This window comes from Nomascus leucogenys, chromosome 18, assembly GCF_006542625.1.
Source record: "Nomascus leucogenys isolate Asia chromosome 18, Asia_NLE_v1, whole genome shotgun sequence".
NCBI classification, from domain to species: Eukaryota; Metazoa; Chordata; class Mammalia; order Primates; family Hylobatidae; genus Nomascus; species Nomascus leucogenys.
This window is the reverse complement of record NC_044398.1, coordinates 94,488,650-94,508,484: the sequence shown is the minus strand read 5'-3', so window position 1 is coordinate 94,508,484 and position 19,835 is coordinate 94,488,650. Positions and strand designations below refer to the sequence as shown.

Here is a 19,835-nt window from a genome sequence, read left to right as displayed (position 1 = left end):
GGCCTCCCCAGGGTCCTGGGGTTAACCTAGAAAGAAGATAAACACAGAGGGCTTGTGACAATTGAAAATATCTATTTTTCTCCCAAAGCCAGACACAAGAAGGAACAGGGTGGCTCCTTCAGCTCATCTCAAGGGAACACTTTGATCCAGTTCTCATGGATCACTAAAGTCTCTTCTCCCCGCTGAGTGGGTGGAATGTCAACAGCCCAGAGCAACAGTACCCCCAGTCGTGTTCCAAATGTCTTCAGTCTCTCATTCATTCTGCAAATAACCCCACCTCCAGCTCCAGCCCCTGTGATGTGCCAGGTGCTGGCATTATAGCAGCCAGGCAAGGCTCTGCTCTCAAGCAGCTAACATTGTAGCTCAAATAAAAAATAACAAACAGGCCAGGTGCAGTGGCTTATGCGAGCACTTTGGGAAGTCGAGACAGGCGGATTATGATGTCAGGAGATCAAGACCATCCTGGCTAACGGGGTGAAACCCCGTCTCTACTAAAAATACAAAAATAGCCAGGCAAGGTGGCACGCGCCTGTAATCCCAGCTACTCAAGAGGCTGAGGCAGGAAAATCGCTTGAACCTGGGAGGCAGAGGTTGCAGTGAGCCGAGATCGCGCCGCTGCACTCCAGCCTGGGCGACAGAGAGAGACCCTGTCTCAAAATAAATAAATAAATAACAAATAGGTCATTCCAGAGAGTGACAGATCTAAAAAGAAAATATAAGTTGCCAGGTGCAGTGGCTCATGCCTGTCATCCCAGAAATTTGGGAGGCCAAGGTGGGAGGATTGATTGAGCCCAGGAGTTGGAGACCAGCTTGGACAACACAGCGAGACCCCATTTCTACTTTTAAAAAAATGAAATGAAATAAGAAAGAAAATTAAAGCGTGTGTAAAGGAGAGCTACTTGGGCAGACAGTAGGGGTCAACACATGATGGGATGGGCAGGGAAGGGCCAACTGAGCAGATAATATTTAAGCTATGGGTCGGGTGCAGTGGCTCATGCCTGTAATCCCAGCACTCTGGGAAGCCAAGGTAGGTGGATCACCTGAGGTCAGGAGTCGGAGACCACCCTGGCCAAGATGGCAAAACCCCATTTCTACTAAAAATACAAAAATTAGCCAGCCATGGTTGCGGGCGCCTATAATCCCAGCTACTCCGGAGGCTGAGGCAGGATAATTGCTTGAATCCAGGAGACAGAGGTTGCAGTGAGTCAAGATCACGTCACTGCACTCCAGCCTGGGCGACAATGAGACTCTGTCTCAAAAAATAAAAAATAAATAAAATAAAAAGACCTGTAGGCACAAATTAGCTAAAACCTTGTATTAGTCTCTTAACTAAATAAAACTGGGTGACTTCAACCAACAGTCCTGCATTCCTGCACAGTTCTGGAGGCCATGAGTCCAAAATCAAAGTATCAGCATGGCTGGGTCCTTCTGGAGGCTCTGAGGGAGAATCCGTTCTGTGTCTCTGTCCTGCTGCCTGGAGGCTGCCGGCAATCCTGGGCCATCCTTGGCTCTTACGTGCCTTTCCCCCATCTCCGCCTGTCTCCGCGTTGTCTTCTATCTGAGTCCTCTCCTCTTGTGACAAGGACAGCTGTCATTGCACTTAGGGCCTGCCCTAAATCCAGGATGACTTCATTTCAAGATCCTTAACTACTTGCATCTACAATGACCCTATTTCTTTTTTCTTTTTTTTAAATACAGGGTCTCTCTCTGTTGCCCAGGCTGGAGTACAGTGACGCAAACACCACTCACGGCAGCCTCAACCTCCTGGGCTCAAGTGATCCTCCCTCCTCCGCCTCCCAAGTAACTGGGAACATAGGCATGCACTACCATCCCCAGCTAACTTTTTAAAGCTTTTTTGTTTATTTTGCTTTATTCCTTTTTACAGCTGAATAATAATCCCTTGTATGGATACACCACATTCTGTCTAGCTTGAGAAAACATATAATTGTGAGGGTTTTTTTAATTTTACATAATTGATCTTATACAGTATGAATGGCACTGTAACCTATTTTGTTTTTTGTTTTTTGTTTTTCATCTACCAGTGAGACGTGGTGAAGTGAGTAAAACTGGTGGGTTCTTTCAAATATAACAGACACTGTCAGATTATGTCAAGAAATGGAAGAGAGTTATTGTCCGGAACTCTCCACGGGTGATACGCCACTCATTCTCACAACACGACAAGAAAGGTATTACCAGTATTGGAGACACTAGGAAATTAAGTTTCAAAGAAGTAAAGCAATTGCCCAAGTACCAAGTATAAGAAAAGCTCTTCAAAATTAGGTATCGAATAGATGAATATAATTAATCAGTGGCCGAGCTGGGGATTTGAACTCAGCTCTGTGCACTTGAAGGTCAACCTCCTGCCTCTGCACACAGAACCAGGAACCAGAGCGCGGACTGCTGTGTGTTTAAAGCCGCTGCCGTTATATGCTGATGGGAGGCGGGGGCAGAATTATAATCACCCACTTTCAGCAGTCCTGGGGGACAAGCTCTGTCTCCAGGAGGACAAAATTTTCTAGGGCTGACTGGGAAAACACATCAAGCATTTGGTAAATGCACGACCTTTGGAGAAAGGACTGTTCTGAATAACCCAGCTAATAATAATCACCCGACAGCAATTTCCTGCAAGCTGGTTTCTTAACACACATCTGGCAGTTCATCCGCCTTCCCTCTGCTGCAGACGTGGCTTGTCATTAGTCCAGGTGGTGGGAGTGACGGACATTCCAGCGTGAGTGAGCATGCACCTTAACCCTTGCTTCGCCAAGCCTAGGGGAGACTCTCAAAGCAAAAGACCTGCCTGGGACACTAGGAATGGCATTTAACCCTAAGGCTCCACGCAGCGGACTCACTGGGACATTTTGAAAATGTGAGTCTGAGGCCAGGTGTGGTGGCTCATGCCTGTAATCCCAGCACTTTGGGAGGCCAAGGCGGGCAGATCACGTGAGGTCAGGAGTTTGAGACCAGCCTGGCCAACATGGTGAAACCCCGTCTCTGCTAAAAATACAAAAATTAGCTGGATGTGGTGGCACACGACTATAATCCCAGCTACTCAGGAGGCTGAGGCAGGAGAATTGCTTGATCCCGAGGGGCAGAGGTTGCAGTGAGCTGAGATGGCGTCACTGCACTCCAGCCTGGTCGACAAAGGGAGACTCTGTCAAAAAGAAAAAAGAAAAGAAAGGAAAACGTGAGTCAGCATCTCACTGGCTAGGTAACACTGAGCAAGGCACTTCGCCTCTCTGAGCTTCGGAATGGGTGTGAGAACGAAGCAAAACCACAAGATGAAGGGGCCAGCAGTGTGCCTTGTTTATAACTGAGGCTCCGGAAGAGAGGCCCCCCTCCCACACTCCCCCAGCTACCATCTCTTCGCAGCTCTGCCAAGAAGGGCTGGCTTTCTTTCCCTTTACCTGGTGACCTATTACTGCGTTGCAAACCACCTCAAAGTTTGTGGCACAAATAACCTCTTTGGGGCCATCTGGGCTGCTATAACAGAATGCCGTACATGGGGTGGCTGATAAACACATTCATTTCTCTTGGTTCTCGGAGCTGGAAAGTCCAATATCAAGGCATTGGCAGATTCTGTGTCCAATTCTTGGTCATAGATGGCTGTCTTTTTGTTGTATCTTCACACGACAGAAGGAGTGAGGCAGCTCTTTGGGGCCTCTTTTGTAGGGGCACTAATCCCCTATAAAAGATTATAGGTTTGACAAGAGGAGGAATGTGATCTTTTGATTTTTAAGGGTCATTCCCCCTGGTTTAAATTTGAAGACAAAACTCCCAAGGGTGTGAACAATGCCTTCCTAGTGCCCTCCCCACCACCCAACATCCTCTGGGGATAAATAAGAGAACCCTCAGTGAACTAGAGAGAAAACTGTGAATAGAATCTGGTCCCAAGACACCCAACTGGCTCTCTGTGTACTGTCCTGGGGGATTTCAGGAAACACAATCTGTTTCTTAAAAAAAAAAAAAAAAATTCTTATTTGTGTCGCTTAGTCACCCTATCAACTCTCCACGTTTTATCATCAGTAACCATGAAATTGATGTCGATTTAATTCTGTTTTGAAAAGAGGAAAAAAAAAGTAATTTTGACAAAGGTTGCCAGCTGAGGCCATGTGTGTGCGTGTGTGTATATGTGAGCACACAGGGATATAGATTTTATATATGTGGACTTTACATATGTTCCTGTGTGTATATTTGTGTGTTCACTGACATGTCTGAGAGTGAGCACCACTGTGTGTGTCTGGGCATGTCTGTGAACACATCAGTGTGGTGTATATCCCAGGCAGCTCCCCATCTCATGCACAATAAAATCCAAAGTTCTTACAACGTCACAAAAGTTCTAACCCTGGCTACCCATGTATCCTCGTTTCCTACAGCCCATCCCCTGGCTTACTCCATTGTAGCCAGGCTGACTTCCATGATGTCACTGAAAACACAGGTTGAGAAAAGGGCCAATATCATTGACTGTACTTTTTCTAAAAATGCAGTGACTAAGGCAAGAGACGTGAGAATCTGTGCTCTATCCTGCTCATGCTCTTCAGGGGATTCTTCGGAGGGCTGTGCTCAGTCACGGATTCAGAGGCTTTCTGAAATTCTGCAGGCAAGAAAAAACGAGCAAACATGGAGTCTTATGTTTGCCACTCTGTCTCACCCCCTTGGTGTTGGAAACTTGACGAGCATATGAATTAACGAAATCACTGCCACCTATTAATAATAACGAGTACTGGCTGGGCGTGGTAGCTCATGCTGTAATTTATAAGCTTTAGGAGGCTGAAGCAGGAGGACTGCTTGAAGCCAGGAGTTTAAGACTAGCCTGGGCAACATAACAAGATACAGTCTCTACAAAAAAAAAATAGTGCCACGCAGCTGTAGTCCCAGCTACTAGAGAGGCTGAAACAGGATTCCTTAAGCCCAGGAGTTCAAGGCTGCAGTGAGCTAAAATTGCGACGCTGCACTCCAGCCTGGGCAACAGAGCAAGACCATCTCAAATAAATAAATAAATAAATAAATAAATAAATAAATAAATAAATAAATGAGTACTAAGAGCATGGATGACGGTAACACCCGTGATAATAAATGCAGCAGCATGCTAGTTAAATAGCACAGGCTCTGATCCCACACCCCGGGTTCGAATCCAGGCTTTACCACTTAGTAGCTGGGCGAGTTATTTAACTCCTATTTAACTCTTTTAGAGGAATGAGTTTAGCCACCCATGTGCAGAGATGACCCCACCTAGGCAGGTCCCCCCAGCAAACACGCCCCGCCCGCGACCAGAGCGAAGGCCACAGGTGTCCGACGGCAACCCCCGGACGCATGCGCGGCCCGAGCAGGTAGGTGGAGCCGCGGTGCGCTGCGAGCGGATGGTCGCACGCGGGGGCGGGGCCGCGCCTGCGCAGACTGCCTGCTATGGCGGCCGCCTAAGTCCATCGCGACGGGTGTCGGATGGGACCCCAGCCTGGGCCGTGCGGCGGGTAAGTGCCTGGGAGAGGCGGCGGGATAGGGTAGGGTGCAGGGAACCTCCTGGCGCCGAGCCTGACTTTGAAATCTGAGCTTCCACAGATCTGAGGCCCAGATCCCTAAGGTCCGACCCCACTCTTAGCCTCAGTTTCCCCTTCTAAACACGGGTGTTGGGGAAGGAAGTCCACGTCCTCACCTGGGTTTCCGTCCTGGGTCCAGGCACCTCTCCTTCGGTTCCAGATTAGGAAGGGAGGGCAGTGCCCGACCTGTAACTGTTTTTTGAGAGGGCAGTAGTTAACCCACAAGGGTGGCGTCAGGAAGGCGACAAGACAAAGAGGACGAGTAGCCCCACGGGGGACGTCCGCGGGGCCCCTCACTACCACTCTACACGCCGTGGCCAGGCCACGTCTTTCCTGCCCCCAACCTGGGCCTTCACACCCTGCCCTCCTCCAGCTCCTGGCCTAAATCGTCATGGGATCGCGCCAAATTCCTGATTGTTGAGTGAGTTGCAGTTATCAGAAAGAAAGATGAGGAGGGAAGTTATTTCAACACTGCTTATTTGGGACACACTGCTTATTTGGGACAGCTGACGGGGGACCTATAGGAGAAGAAAGCTGGTAGCGTCTCAGTCTAGCCCCCACAGCCTTAGAAGAGCCAAAAACACGTTAGCTCCTGCTGCAGGGATGAACCTGCAGCCCTATGGAGAGGTGGTGGGGCAGGTCCCCATCTGCAACCTGGGTCTCCTTTCTCAGCTCTGCCCAGTGAAGAGAGGAGCCCGAAGCCCATACAGACCCTGCATTCTCGGAGGGAGACTTTTCCTGGCTAGAGAAACTGTTACCTTTTTTCTTTCTTCCCAGCATTCACTTTAATCATTATTATATTGCTATAATGATAGTACTTACTATTGTTGCTTATTGAACGTTTACTATATGTCGTAAGCCCGAAAAGTGATAATTGTCTCATATACTCCTCTGAGTATATGAGGGCCTGAGATAGGTTCAAGACGGCCTCCTTATTCCCAGATAGCTGATTCTAGGGAAAGCCACTTAAAGGGAATCTCCTTCATCTGGGACTTACATTGCATCGTACGTTTCTTGGGAAGCCTGGTTGGATTGAATTTAAAAATGGAAAATTCAACTAGAGATTAAGAATTTGAGTTTCTTTTTTATCTATACTTAAAATTTGCTGTGTAATATTATGCTCACTTTTAGAAAAAGCAAAGAACATTGATTTTTCTGGGATGTCAGTTTTCCAACAAAATTGCACTATAGGCCATGCGTGGTGGCTCACGCCTGTAATCCCAGCACTTTGGGAGGCCAAGATAGATGGATCACCTTAGGTCAGGAGTTCAAGACTAGCCTGGCCAACATAGCAAAACCCCATCTCTACTAAAAATACAAAAATTAACTGGGCATTGTGGTGCATGCCTGTAGTCCCAGTTACTCGGGACACTGAGGTAGGATCACTTGAGCCCAGGAGGCAGAGGTTGTAGTGAGCCGAGATGGCACCACTGCACTCTAGCCTGGGCAACAGAGTGAGACTCTGTCTCAGAAAAAAAAAAATAAAATAAAATGCGCTATGGCAAAAAAAGAAACGGCATCCTTTGGTTCACTTTGATTTTTACAGCAATATTAGAGAGGATCTTCCCCACCCCCTTAAAAAAAAACTATATGTGAAAGTCCTCAGTTTTCCCCCAGGACATCTCTAAGTCCTGAGAGAGCTTGATCTGCCTTTGAAATGAGTGGTAGGTATAAGCTGTATTTTCTCTTCTGGAATCTGGTCTGGTTTTGCCAGTCCCATTGATTAAAAGTGTTCACCTTCAGGTCCAGCATATCTCCGTCACTTTCAATGACACCATGAAATTCTGCATTGATTTGCCAGATTCGCAGACTTTCTTCACAACCCACTTGCATTTTGATGGCTTTGAGTAGGCAAGCTAGCATGGAGACGAATAAGGAATCATCTTTTTCCTAAAAATTTTTTTGTTGGGACAGCTTTTGCTGCTCCATAGCAAGCACTGAAATGTAGGAACTCCAGCAGTGTACTGGGATCATTAGGGCGGCGTGAGTCATCATGACCTCATTTTGCAGTTCAAGAAATGGGGGCCCTGAAGATTTCATGACATCTACCCAGGTAGGAACAGCTACTGTAGGCAGTCAGGGGTTACAGGCAGTTTTGGGTCAAATACCTGAAACCAACCCCAGGACAAGGAGGTTGCTGGTGTTTTATTAACACCTACTGTAAGCCAAAGACTGTGCTCAGCACTTTACCCACCCAGTAACACTGCATGAGATTGTGGCTGAAGAAACACATGCAGAGAGGTGAAGTGATTTTCCTGAGATCCCATGGCTAGAAGGTGAGAGACCAGGGATCCCCACCTGGTCTGTCCAGCTTCAAAGCCCATCAGACTACTGCTGTTTGATGATGCTTTTTGATGAGGCGAAACGGCTGCAGGGAGGTCCCCCCTGTTTTTGACCACTTTGCCTCAGCCATAGTTTTCCAAGTTTTAGTTATTAATGTATCACCTGCGTAATTTTTCCATATCTGTGTATCACCAGTGTAGTGACTTCCTTATTACTTTTCCTTTAAATCCACTCACTCTTTTTTTTTTTTTTTAATTTCCTTTTGAGACAGGGTCTTGCTCTGCCACCCAGCCTGGAGTGCAGAGTGCAGTGACACATTCTCGGCTCACTGCAACTCCCGCCTTTTGGTGTCAAGTGATCCTCCCACCTCAACCTCCCAAGTAGCTGGGACTACTGGTGCGCGCCACCACACCCGGCTAATTCCACCCACCTTTTTAAATTCAGTAGTAGAGCTTTAAGCCAGGCATGATGGCTCACGCCTGTAATCCCAGCACTTTGGGAAGCTGAGGTGGGAGGATAGCTTGAGCCCAAGAATTTGAGACCAGCCTGGGAAACATAGTGAGACCCTTGTCTCTACAGAAAAAAAAAAATTTAATGCCAAACTTGATGGCATAGCTATAGTCCTAACTACTAAGGAGGTTGAGGCAGGAGGATCGCATGAAGTTTGAGGCTGCAGTGAGCCATGATTGTACCACTGCCCTCCAGCCTGGGCAACAGAGCAAGCCCCTCTCTCTAAAAAGAAATGTTTAAAAATAAAACATTGTTTAAACTAGGAAAGCCTTATAACAACAAATGATACGGGGACAGTTGATAACAGCTTCTAGAATTAAAAAGAAAGAGTAAAGGGCCATAACAACTAAGTGCAAAGTGCAGATTGTGATTGGATACTGGTTTGGGGGGGAAAAAAACCTCAAAGACCTTTGGGAGACAGATGGAGGAAATTGACTTTAATGCTATTAGGGAATTATTAATTAACTTAGATTTGCTAATGGTCTTATGGTTATATAGGGAAATGCTCTTAGGGGATAGACATTAAATAATTTAGGGACAAAATGTCATGATGTCTGCAATGTACTCTCAGCTCCAGGAGAAGAAACCGGAGAGGGCAGGCACATGTGGCAAAATGGTGACGATCATTGAATCTAAGCAGTAGTTCTATGGTTATGATATTCCCCTGTATCCTTACTGTTTGAAATTTTTTTGTAGTAAGTTGAAAAAAAAGGGAAAGGAAACTTTATAAATGGAAATTCATATCCCTTGCTATAAATAAAAGGTTACTATGAAAATGAATATAATGAATATATGAATGAATATAAAATGAATATAATGAGTGAAATGAATATAAACAAAATAACACATTAATTTCCAGCTGGATTCTCTTCCCTGGCCAAGTCTCTGAAGACCTTTTCCCAGGATGATGCAAAGCTACTGGCTACCAGCTTGGGCCTGTCTGCAGTATCTCCTCTGGGACCTGCCATACTGAGGACCCATCTCACCTCTGAGGGGCTCCTGTCCTAGGACTAAGGTGGAGCCTGGGCCATGGTACAGCTGGCTCCTGCCGCAGCCATGGACGAGGTCACCTTTAGAAGCGACACTGTGCTGTCAGACGTCCACCTCTATACTCCAAACCATAGACACCTCATGGTACGGCTGAACAGCGTGGGGCAGCCAGGTAAGGTCCTGGGCCCGGGTGCCCTGCAGATCCTATTTTGTTTTCTGCTTTCTCATATTCATCTTTTTGGGGAAAGTATTGGGAAGACTGGATTACGTAACTGTTATCCTCAGACCACTTCTTAAGTGCCCATTTTTTCTTTATGATTTTTTAAAAACCCTGTACTCTGCAATTTTTGTGTGTGGGGGTTTGTTTTGCTTTTGTTTTTGCTTTTTTTGAAGACAGTCTCACTCTGTCACCCAGTCTGGAATGCAGTGGCACAGTCATGGCTCACTGCAGCCTCAGACTCCTGGACTCAAGTGATCCTCCTTCCTCTGCCTCAGGAGTAGCTGGGACTACAGGCTCACATCACCACACCTGGCTGGTTTTTATTTTGTAGAGATGGAGTCTTGCTAGCCCAGGCTGGTTTTGAACTCCAGGCCTGAAGCAACCCTCCCACCTTAGCCTCTTGAGTCCCTGGGATTACAGGCAAGCTGCTGCCCCACCACTTTCATTAAGCAAACTGCTGTGGTTTCCTGAGCACCTATTGTGCGCCTGACCCAGGACTTGATGCTGAGAATGCAGATATGAATGAGCCAGACTTTGCTGTCAGCAAGCCCATGGTCCAGTGGGGAGACAAAGTGCTAGGGCTCCATCTGTCCTCTGCTCTTTTTTTTTCTGAGACAGAATCTCTCTCTGTCACCCAGCGGGTAGTGCAGTGGCGCGACCTCGGCTCACTGCAACCTCCGCCTCCCGGGTTCACGCAACTCTCCTGCCTCAGCCTCCCGAGTAGCTGGGATTATAGGGACCTGCCACCACGCCCAGCTAATTTTTGTATTTTTAGTACAGACAGGGTTTCACCATGTTGGTCAGGCTGGTCTTGAACTTCTGACCTCAGGTGATCCTCCCACCCCAGCCTCCTAAAGTGCTGGGATTACAGGCGTGAACCACCGCATCCAACCCTGTCCTGTACTTTCTTTTTTTTATCCATAATGTCTTTATTGAGATGGTTTCCCACTCATCTTGATTCAGAGTGCTTTTAGTGCTGCTTCCTCCTGAAGGAACATCCTTCCGTAAGCCTTACTTTTCCTCCTGTAGGCTGGCAGAGGATAGTGGAGCAGCCAACACATGAAACTACCGTTTGTGCATGGCTAAAGACCGTGGTGATTTTATAGCATCCTGGGCATTTCACATCCATGAAGTAGGAATTGGGGCTCTGCACCAGGCGTTTCTTCTTGTGTTTCCTCTTCTCTTCTGGAGAGGGATGAAGGAGATCCTTTGCGAGAGGCGTGTTCTCGTGTGGGTAGGTCGTCACCACCGGAAAGGCTACTCTTTTTTTTTTTTTTTTTTTTTTTTTTGAGGCAGAGTCTCGCTCTGTCGCCCAGGCTGGAGTGCAGTGGCGCAATCTCGGCTCACTGCAAGCTCTGCCTCCCGGGTTCATGCCATCCTCCTGCCTCAGCCTCCCAAGTAGCTGGGACTACAGGCGCCCGCCACCACGCCCGACTAATTTTTTTGTATTTTTGGTAGAGACGGGGTTTCACCGTGTTAACCAGGATGGTCTGTATCTCCTGACCTCGTGATCCGCCCGCCTCGGCCTCCCAAAGTGTCCTTTACTCTTTATCCCCACTCCCTTTACCCTAGTCCAGCCGCCTCCGTTGCTTGCCTGGCTGCCTCTGTCTTCTCCCACTGAGTTCACTGCTGCTCACCCTCCGCACTTGTCTCTGCAGCAGCCCAGGACATGTTTTGAAAATGCAGATCAAATCACAGCACTTCCTGAGTTAGACCTCCAGTGGCTTTCCATTGCTCTCAGAATGACATCCAGGTTCCTCAGCTTGGTCTGTGAGGCCAGCCTGACCCAGCCTCTGCTTGTGTGCCTACCCTTATGTCACTCTCTCTTGCTCTTCTGTGGCCACTGTCAGCTTCTTTCTGTCCCTCAAACACGGGGAGGGGAGTGAAGCAACCATAAGATACAAGGCCAGGGAGAAAACACCTGCTTTCCTCCCTTCCTGGCTCCTCAAGTATCATCTCCACAGACAGCCCCTCCTTGGCCACTCTCCCTAACTCCAGCTACCCTGTATTAGCTTGTTCTGGTGTGATTATTAATAATTCCCATTGCCCTCCTGCCCTAATTTGGATGGTACATTTTACCAGGGGTATACAAACTACAGCCTGTGAGCCAAATCTGGCCTGTAGCTATTTTTATAAAGAGTTTTATGAAGCCACAGCCATGCCCATTCATTTACGTGTTTTTACAGCAGTTTTTGTGCTATAACGGCAGAGTTGAGGAGTTGCAACAAAGATCACAGGGCCCACAAAGCTTGAAAATAGAAACATTTTATGAGACAGGGTCTCATTCTGTCACCCAAGCTGGAGTGCAGTGGTGCAGTTTTGAGTCACTACAGCCTTGACCTCCCCAGGCTCAGGTGATCCTCCCACCTCAGCCTCCCAAGTAGCTGGGACTATAGGCACATGCCACCATACCCAGATAATTTTTTTGTAGAGAAGGGGATTTACCATGTTGCCCAGGCTGGTCAAATTCCTGGACTCAAGAAATCTTCCTGTCTTGGCCTCCCAAAGTGCTGGAATTACAGGTGTAAGCCACTGTGCCCAGCCAAAAAACTTTTTCATCTAACCTGTTATAGGAAAAGTTTGCTCACCCCTGCCTTATATGGTTGCCACATCTGTGTCACACAGAATGCAGTTTTACTATATTCCTGGTAATTAACACAGCCTGTAATTATCTTGTTTACTTGCTTCATGTTTGTTCCCCGAGTGCACTCCTAAAATATAAGGCCCTAACATACCAAATCCTGCTTTGTACCCCCCAGCACCTAACATGGTACTTGGCACATAGTGTTCGGTGATGAATGGATGGATGATCAGACAGATCCAAAAACCGGCATAAACCCAGGATGCTATGGGAGCTTAGAGGAGAGGCCCCTGAGCTCATTCCTAAAAGTTGTGTGACCTTGGTCACTCCTCTAAGCCTCAGTTTGTGGGTCTGTACAATGAAGCTGATAATGCTATCTTCACAGCAGTTGTGGAGATTGAATGAGATGATATGAGCCAAGTGCCTCATAGATTCTCATGAAATGGTGTCTGCTGTTGGTGGTGGCCCCAGCCTTCCGGCTGGTGGTGGTCACAGCTGAATCAAGTGGGCCTTTTCTGCTGGCATTAGTATATCTCTACCTGGCCTTTAAAAATCTTTCCTATTGGTAATCAGATATTCTCAAAGAAGAAGAGGAAGGTAAAAAAGAAAACATCTTGGAATTCTCATTTTGCGTTTTCTCTTGCCTTTCAGTTTTCTTGTCCCAATTCAAGATTCTATGGAGCCAAGACTCTTGGACAGATTCAGGGGCCAAGGGTGGCGATCACAGAGATGTTCACACAAAGGAGCCTCCTTCTGCCAAGACAGGCAGCACGGGGTCCCCTCCAGGAAGTGGCCACAGTAATGAGGGTTTCTCCCTCCAGGCCGGGACTGACACCACTGGCCAAGAAGTGGCTGAAGCTCAGCTGGATGAGGATGGGGATTTGGACGTGGTGAGAAGACCACGAGCCGCCTCTGATCCCAACCCAGCAGGGCCTCCGAGAGACAAGGTACATCCCATGATTCTAGCACAGGAAGAAGACGACGTCCTGGGAGAGGAAGCACAAGGCAGCCCGCACGATATCATCAGAATAGGTAAATAGAGGTGTGATGTGGCCCACCTGTCACCAAGGCAACTCCGCAGTGTCACTGCTCAGTGCTCAGTATGATCTGAGCATGGACTCTGCAGGTCCGGGCAGCACAGGTTATGAGAACCAGCTCGGGTGAGACTGGGGAACCTTTCCACAACCCGTCACTCCTGCCCGGCTCACATCACTAAAGCCTCACCTTGTGTGCTTTTCTTCTCTGTGCTGTGCCTCCTTCCTAGAGTGCTTGCCCCCAGCCTCTGCTCCCTTAACATGTTCCCCATTGCTATACAGTTTCCAGCTCAGCCACACCTCCTCCAGGAAGCCTCCCTGCTGCTGCCTCCCACATCTGTGCTCTAGCTCTAACTCAGCGTGTTGGGGGTGTGGGACAGGCTTGGCCTGGCTGGGCAGGCGGTAGGGAGTCATAGGCGGTTCTGGAGCTGGAGTGTGGCAGAGGGAGAGGGATGTAAATGAAAATGCATGGGGCGTGGACCAGTCAGATGGACGGGGAGCTGGGAGCTAGAAGCCAGGTAAGAAAGGGGAGGTGATGATGTGGTGGGAAAAATGGGACAGTTGAGAGGTTTGGACAGATACTCAGAGGTAGGATCAAAGAGGAACTGCTACCCAGGTATGGGGGCAGAGCAGAGGGGTTTTGGTAACTCTAGGATTTGAAATCTAGGGACCTGGCACTCTAGAAACACCGGGAGCAGTAGGGAGCTGGGCCAGGAAGTGATTGGGGCTGGTTAAGCACCTATTGTGTTTTAGATATCTTCACTAGTATCGAGTGGCCTAGTCTGCACAGCCCCGCCTGAAGGGGTGCACGGATGAGGAAGTGACAGGCCTAGTGCCATGCAGCTTGGTTATGGTGAGCGAGCTTCGAATCCATGCAGTGTCCACACCAGCGCTTTGCCTCCCCCTGGTGCTGCTCATGTGGGGAGCGGAGCTGTGATTCGAAGCCATTCATTGAGATCCGGGGTCCCTGGTGGTGTCTGAGTTCCCAGGGAAAGGCCTCCCCAAGCACTGGCCTTGGTCAGAGAATGGGGGTCAATGGGTCACTCTCAAAAACAGACAAAACAGCAGCTCTGTATCTATCTGCTCAGCAAACAGTTACTAAGCGCCTGCACGGTGGTACCAGGCAGCCTCTGTTGTAGACTGTCCCAGAGAGGGCAACGTGGAACTCACGCCAGAACCCAGTTCCATGTATGCCATGAGTGACCTCTGCCCTCATGGCCTCTGCAGATAGGGATGAGTATTCCCATTTCACAGAGGAAGAGACTGAGGCTCAGTGAGGTTGAGGAGCTTGCCTGGGGTCACACAGCTAGTCAGTGGCAGAGCTGAGACTTGTACCCAGGTCTGTCTGATGCCACAGCCTGCGCTCTCATTCCACATCATGGGGGCAGAGCATTCGAAAGAGGCTTGGAAAGTCCTGCTTCTCAGTGGGGCTGATGATGGCTCATTTCCCTCTGAGCTCTCACTGTTACTAGCCTCGCCGAGCTGGGGAGCAAACCTGTCAGTTACTCCGCAGTGAATGTTGTGTCTGTAGTGAATGTTCTGGGAATTTACCATCGTATGAGCTAAGAACAAAGTCCCTCGGGAACGGGCCGGCCTGTGACCAGCTTCCCCGCCTGCCCTGTTGCGGTGACCTCATGGTGAGGCCCCCTTGTCTGTATACCTGGAAGTTCACTTTTTCAGCTCTCAGTCGCTCGCTACGTGCCCTGAGGGAGGAGAGTGGAAAGGTAGCTAATGCATGAACCTAGGTAGTAACTCGTGATTATTTCAAACTGGCTAGAGCACTTTCATCTGCAAAACTTGATCTAATCCTGCAGGGCTGGATTTTGAGCCCAGCTCCATCTTCACAAGCCAGGTGACCAGAGACAAATGTCTTACCCACTCAGAACCATGTGATCAGGGGAACCACTGTCCCTGGGTTTTAGTGATAATTTATTGAAACATGCTCAGTGAGTGCCAGGAGCAGGGCCTGGCACAGAGTGGATGGTAAGCAGACGTCATTCTCCTTACAACCCTTTTCCTCTGACCCATAAATCAACACATTTTTTTCAAGTTATAGACCCATTTGAGAAACTCGTTTTTCTAAAGAAAAAGAAAAGAAAAATAGGTGTTTTCTTAACTATTCCAAGGGATTGACAAAACCTTAAAAAGTTTATCGAGGGATCTGCCAGGAATCCAAAGACTCAGGATTCAAAAGAAATTATGTTCAATTCCCCCATTGTAGAAATAAAGTGAGACCCCAAGAGAACTCGAGAGAGGCAGGGCTAGAACTCAGGCCGTCAGATTCTGAGTCCCGTGCCTTCCTGCTGGAGAATCGGGCAAGTCGCTTAGCCTCTCTGAGCTCAGTTTCCTTGTCTGTACAAGGGGTACAACTTCCTCCAGTTGTAAGGAATTCAGAGAGACAGCACATACAAAGCTCTTAGCATAGTGCCTAGCATGGATTCAGTGTTCCATAAATGTGAGCCTCTGTCCTGGGGACTGGTCCAAGCTGGGAGGAGGGAGACTGGCTGACGAAGAGTCTAGGTTCCTGCAGGTCTGGAGGCCCTGTTTGCAAATGAGGTAAGACATAATTCTGGAATCTGGTAAGGAGAGGTGAGATTCTAACACTGTCTCATCCCATTGCTAGCCCTGGAGTTTCTCATGGGGATAGTTCCTCAGGCTGGCCTTGTATGTTCTCATGATACCTTTGGAATTATTTAAATATAAGCTCTGACTTTTCACAGGAGTGGGAGCCACAAGATGGCCCTGGATAGGAAGGTCCCCAAGTCACCTGGGCTTCCACCCCTAGACTGTGAATCCTCCTTCCTCACCCCAACGCAGCCACCTGGACCGGGCCCGGCCCAGGGCAGACATACTGGGCATTTGTTGGGATCTCTGACTATCCTGATGAGTCATGAAGAAGCGTATTTACCCATTCGAACACTAGCAAGTGCCTGAAACAGGGCAGGGATCAGGTAGACCTCGGAATCTGTGCACTCCGGACTCAAGGATGTCAGACACAAGAAAGAAGAGTGCCCTTGAGGTCGGCCACACTTGGCTTCCTGGGGAATTCATTCTGGCTTTTTCCATCTGGCCCCAGGGAGTCGCACAGCATCCACTTCTTCCTTTGATCCATCCCTGAGCCTCTTGTTCTCTCCCTTGTCAATTTGCCCTGGTGTTTTCTCGTGTCATCAGCATCAGCAGAAAGCACATCTTAGATCAGTTTTTGGTCAGACTCCCAAATGACTTCATTTTAAATCCTCTTTTGTTGCTATTTGGCTTTAGAAAAACATGGGTCTCACTTTGCACTTTGTTACCCAGGCTGGTCTCAAACTCCTGGCTTCAGGCGATCCTCCCGCCTTAGCCGTCGAAAGTGTTGGGATTATAGGTGTGAGCCGCTGTACCCGGCCATCTCGACACATTTTGATCTAATTAGATGTTTTTTTCTCAGACTATGACCCTGGGCTGGTCGTGTCCCCCTTCTGGGCTTCAGTGACCTCTACCTGTGCAAGGGCTGGGGGCCTTGACCACCTCAGTGGTTCTCAGATGTTTGCCGAGCCTGTGCTCTCTCAGAAGCGCTGTCTCGTTAAACACTGTTACAGCCTTAGAAATGAGGGATGAGGCTACTTCTGCATTTTGCAGAAGAGGGAACTGTGGCTCTGTCTCCAAGAAGTTAAGTGACTTGTCACCCAGCTAGGAAATGACAAAACTGGGTTGTCATGCAGGTCTCTGACCTCGGAGTCCTCATTCTCCCTCAAGGGAAGCTGGCCACCTGTTGGGGACAGCTGGGAGGCAGAATTTATGTCCACGAGACTCCTGGAAGGAAGTGACCAATCACATAGGACTGAGATCGCTATGGGAAGGTTCCCCTGGCAGCAGGAACCCTTAGGACAGCTGGGGTTAGGCAGCACATGGCAAGGAGGAAGCTTTCCCAGGCCAACGGAGGGAGAGGAGAGGAGAGGAGGCTATGAGCCATACCCAGGAGATGGCATGGGCGGGACTGGGGAAGAGGAACTGGGCAGGGACGCTGACACAGAGGGCCTGGGGCCGGGATGTAGACCACAGACACCCCTTTCCCTCCACGCACAAGCACACAAGCCTTCAGCCTGCCCAGCGAGTCCCTGTGCCTTTCATCCTGGGAGGCTCTGCCCCAGGCTTTTTAAACCATGTCCCTGGCATGGTTCAGATTCTACATCTCCCTTCCCCAAGCAGGCTGAAGAGCAGGGCACGGTGTCTCACACCTGTGATCCCACTTCGGGAGGCCAAAGCAGTGTATCGCTTGAGCCCAGGCGTTTGAGACCAGCCCTGGCAACATGCTGCGACCCTATCTCTACAAAAACTACAAAACTAAAAAAATTTAGCCTGGCATGGAGGCACGCACCTGTAGCCCCAGCTACTCGAGAGGCTTAGGTGGTAGGGTCACTTGAGCATGGGAGGTGGAGCCTGCAGTGAGCCTTGGCCGTGCGACAACACTAGCCTAGATGACAGAGTGAGACCCTGTCTCAAAACAGAGACAGAAAACTGCAGGCGACCTGACTTGGAACCCCGCATCTGCCACTCACCCTCTCTGTGACCACAGCCTGCTAACCTCCCCCAGCCACGTTTTCCTCATCCAGTAACACCCGAACCTGTCATTGGGCGATTTTGAAGATAAAATGAGAAAGCATTTAGCCCAGTGCCTCATGCAGAGAAGGTGCTTTTTTTTCTATTAACTTCACAAACAGTAATGCTGAACCTCAGTCAGTGTATTTCTCTGTAATATACGTGTGAGCCAGTCAAGTAGAATCTCAGTGGCACCCCGGGCTGGCTCACAGAATGTGTCTGTCTAGTGCATGGTGGTTCAGTGAAGGAACTTGGCATCGGGTGGCTCAGCAGGTGTATTTCTGTTCCAGTTTCAAACCAGGTGACTACGTTTTAGGACATAGCAACGTGAAGCCCTTCTGAAAGGAACATGTTTCATTAAAAGTGGCTTGTAAGCCACCATGTCCAATCTAGCCAATATGCTGGTGGACAATCCATTAGTCACTTTATTCAGAAATCAGATTCGAACTGCCCATAGGGCTGAAATCTTTGGCCAGATTTTCCCAGGAGGAGCCCTCAAAGAACAGTGGCCCAGGTGTCCAAGAGGACCCTACACAGTCAGTTTCTCTCCTGGTTTGGGGACAGACAGAGCAATTGGCGATAGTTGTTACCATCTCACTTAAAAATACTTGAGCAAGTTATTTTCCCCCCTCGGGAGCTCTTAAGCAAGTTCTTACTTAACAACAAAAAATGTTTTGCTTCATTCCTTTTCTCTTTGATCTTATATTTCCATTCTCTTCCCTCATCCACCAGAATTTGATCCTATTAGGGTATATTATAAATACAAAATATATTTTGCACTTGAGAATACTTATGCTACTTTTCAACATTTTTAAAAAGAATGTAAATTTAAACTTACTTTGTTAACTTCTAATGTAGAAGTATATTTCTAAGTATAAGAAAATAATGAAGTTAAGTATGTTTCTCAGTATAAGAAAATACTTTTGAATGAGTTGTGATTATTAGTAGTATATAAATAAATATCTTATGATTGTAACTTTGCAATTATTGGTCATTAAAAAAGTAGTGCACTGCATGTGTGTGTAATTAAATTGGGCGAAAACCTAATTGTGACCCTCCCTAGCCTTGGGCTGTAGGGCAGAGATATCCAGTTACGTGAAAGAGTGTGAGCCCCATTTCAAAAAGCTCCCGTCCTCTGAGTGGTGCTCAAAGTCGCCTCCCAGCCAGTAGCACAGCCTGTGTTTCTGCTGCTCTCTAGAACCCCTGATTCCAACCTCTGGCGCCCATCTGACCATGCTGGTGGTTGCCACCCTCCTGTCTTATGGTTTTCTGTCCATCCCCATTTCACAGTGGGCATTTCTCTTGGTTTCTGTCCCATCCAGAGCACACCATGGCCACGCCCCTGGAGGATGTTGGCAAGCAGGTGGGTAGGTCTTGTCCGCTTCCCATGGCCCTGATGGGTCTCTGCAGAGCCTCATGCTGCTTGTCGCTCCTTGTCCTCCCCTCCAGGTGTGGCGGGGCGCCCTGCTCCTGGCGGACTACATCCTGTTCCGACAGGACCTCTTCCGAGGATGCACAGCGCTGGAGCTCGGGGCCGGCACGGGGCTCGCTAGCATCGTCGCAGCCACCGTGGCACGGACCGTTTATTGTACAGGTAATGAGGTGACATCTCAGGCTGCAGGGAAGTAGTCACCTTCACAAAGCGTGCACTGACTGTATAAAAAAAGAGGCAGAGGCACTGGAAACTGGATGTTAGCTGCTGTTGATTTTTCCATCCTGGTCGCCTGGCCCTCTCCACTCTCCATTTTTTCTCAGTGACATCAGAATGACCCAGCAATACCCACTCAGCAGCAGCAGCAATACCCAGTGGCTGTAAGGCCATTGAGCTTCAGGAGGTGCCTAGCACCCCTGCTGGTACCTCTCTCCCCACCCCTGAGAAAGAGCAAATATCTCCAAAAACAGGAGGAATATACCCTTTTAGAAGGCTTTGAAAACAAGTTTATTATTTTTTTCCTGGGTATAGAAGCCTTGCCCATTCTTTGTAGAAGATTTTTAAAACAGTAAATAAAAATTACTCATAATTTTACAATCCCTAGATTGAATCAACAATATGCAACTTAGGGGTCATCTCCCATGTGCCACTCATTTCTAGATGTAGGAGGCCC

At 48.4% G+C, this 19,835-nt stretch overlaps 2 protein-coding genes across 4 annotated transcripts in view; one reads left to right on the top strand and one right to left on the bottom strand.

Annotated features, from left to right (window-relative positions):
• The first annotated feature begins 5,333 nt into the window (after nt 1-5,333).
• Nucleotides 5,334-19,835, top strand: part of METTL22 (methyltransferase like 22) — a 28,168-nt gene continuing 13,666 nt past the window's right edge. For all 3 annotated transcript variants that reach the window (XM_003269251.3, XM_030798422.1, XM_030798421.1), the window contains exons 1-5: nt 5,334-5,468; nt 9,187-9,489; nt 12,770-13,150; nt 19,053-19,093; nt 19,180-19,324. In XM_003269251.3, coding sequence (XP_003269299.1) covers nt 9,357-9,489; nt 12,770-13,150; nt 19,053-19,093; nt 19,180-19,324 — 700 coding nt within the window. In that variant the 5' untranslated portion in view covers nt 5,334-5,468; nt 9,187-9,356. The remainder of the gene's footprint in view (nt 5,469-9,186; nt 9,490-12,769; nt 13,151-19,052; nt 19,094-19,179; nt 19,325-19,835) is intronic.
• On the bottom strand, nt 10,508-12,149 carry LOC105737827 (40S ribosomal protein S27-like). Its single transcript, XM_012497064.1, has 2 exons — nt 12,126-12,149; nt 10,508-10,762 (listed from the first exon to the last, which is right to left on the bottom strand). Exons 1-2 carry the CDS (start codon nt 12,147-12,149, stop codon nt 10,508-10,510), a joined length of 279 nt encoding a protein of 92 aa, XP_012352518.1.

Bases quoted from the DNA above. Each gene is read 5' to 3' on its own strand.
- LOC105737827 (XM_012497064.1), bottom strand. From the start codon at position 12,149: ATGTGGCAACCATATAAGGCAGGG. The intron at 10,763-12,125 runs GTGAGCAAACTT...TACCCACACGAG, and splicing joins GGCAACCATATAAGGCAGGG to AACACGCCTCTCGCAAAGGA.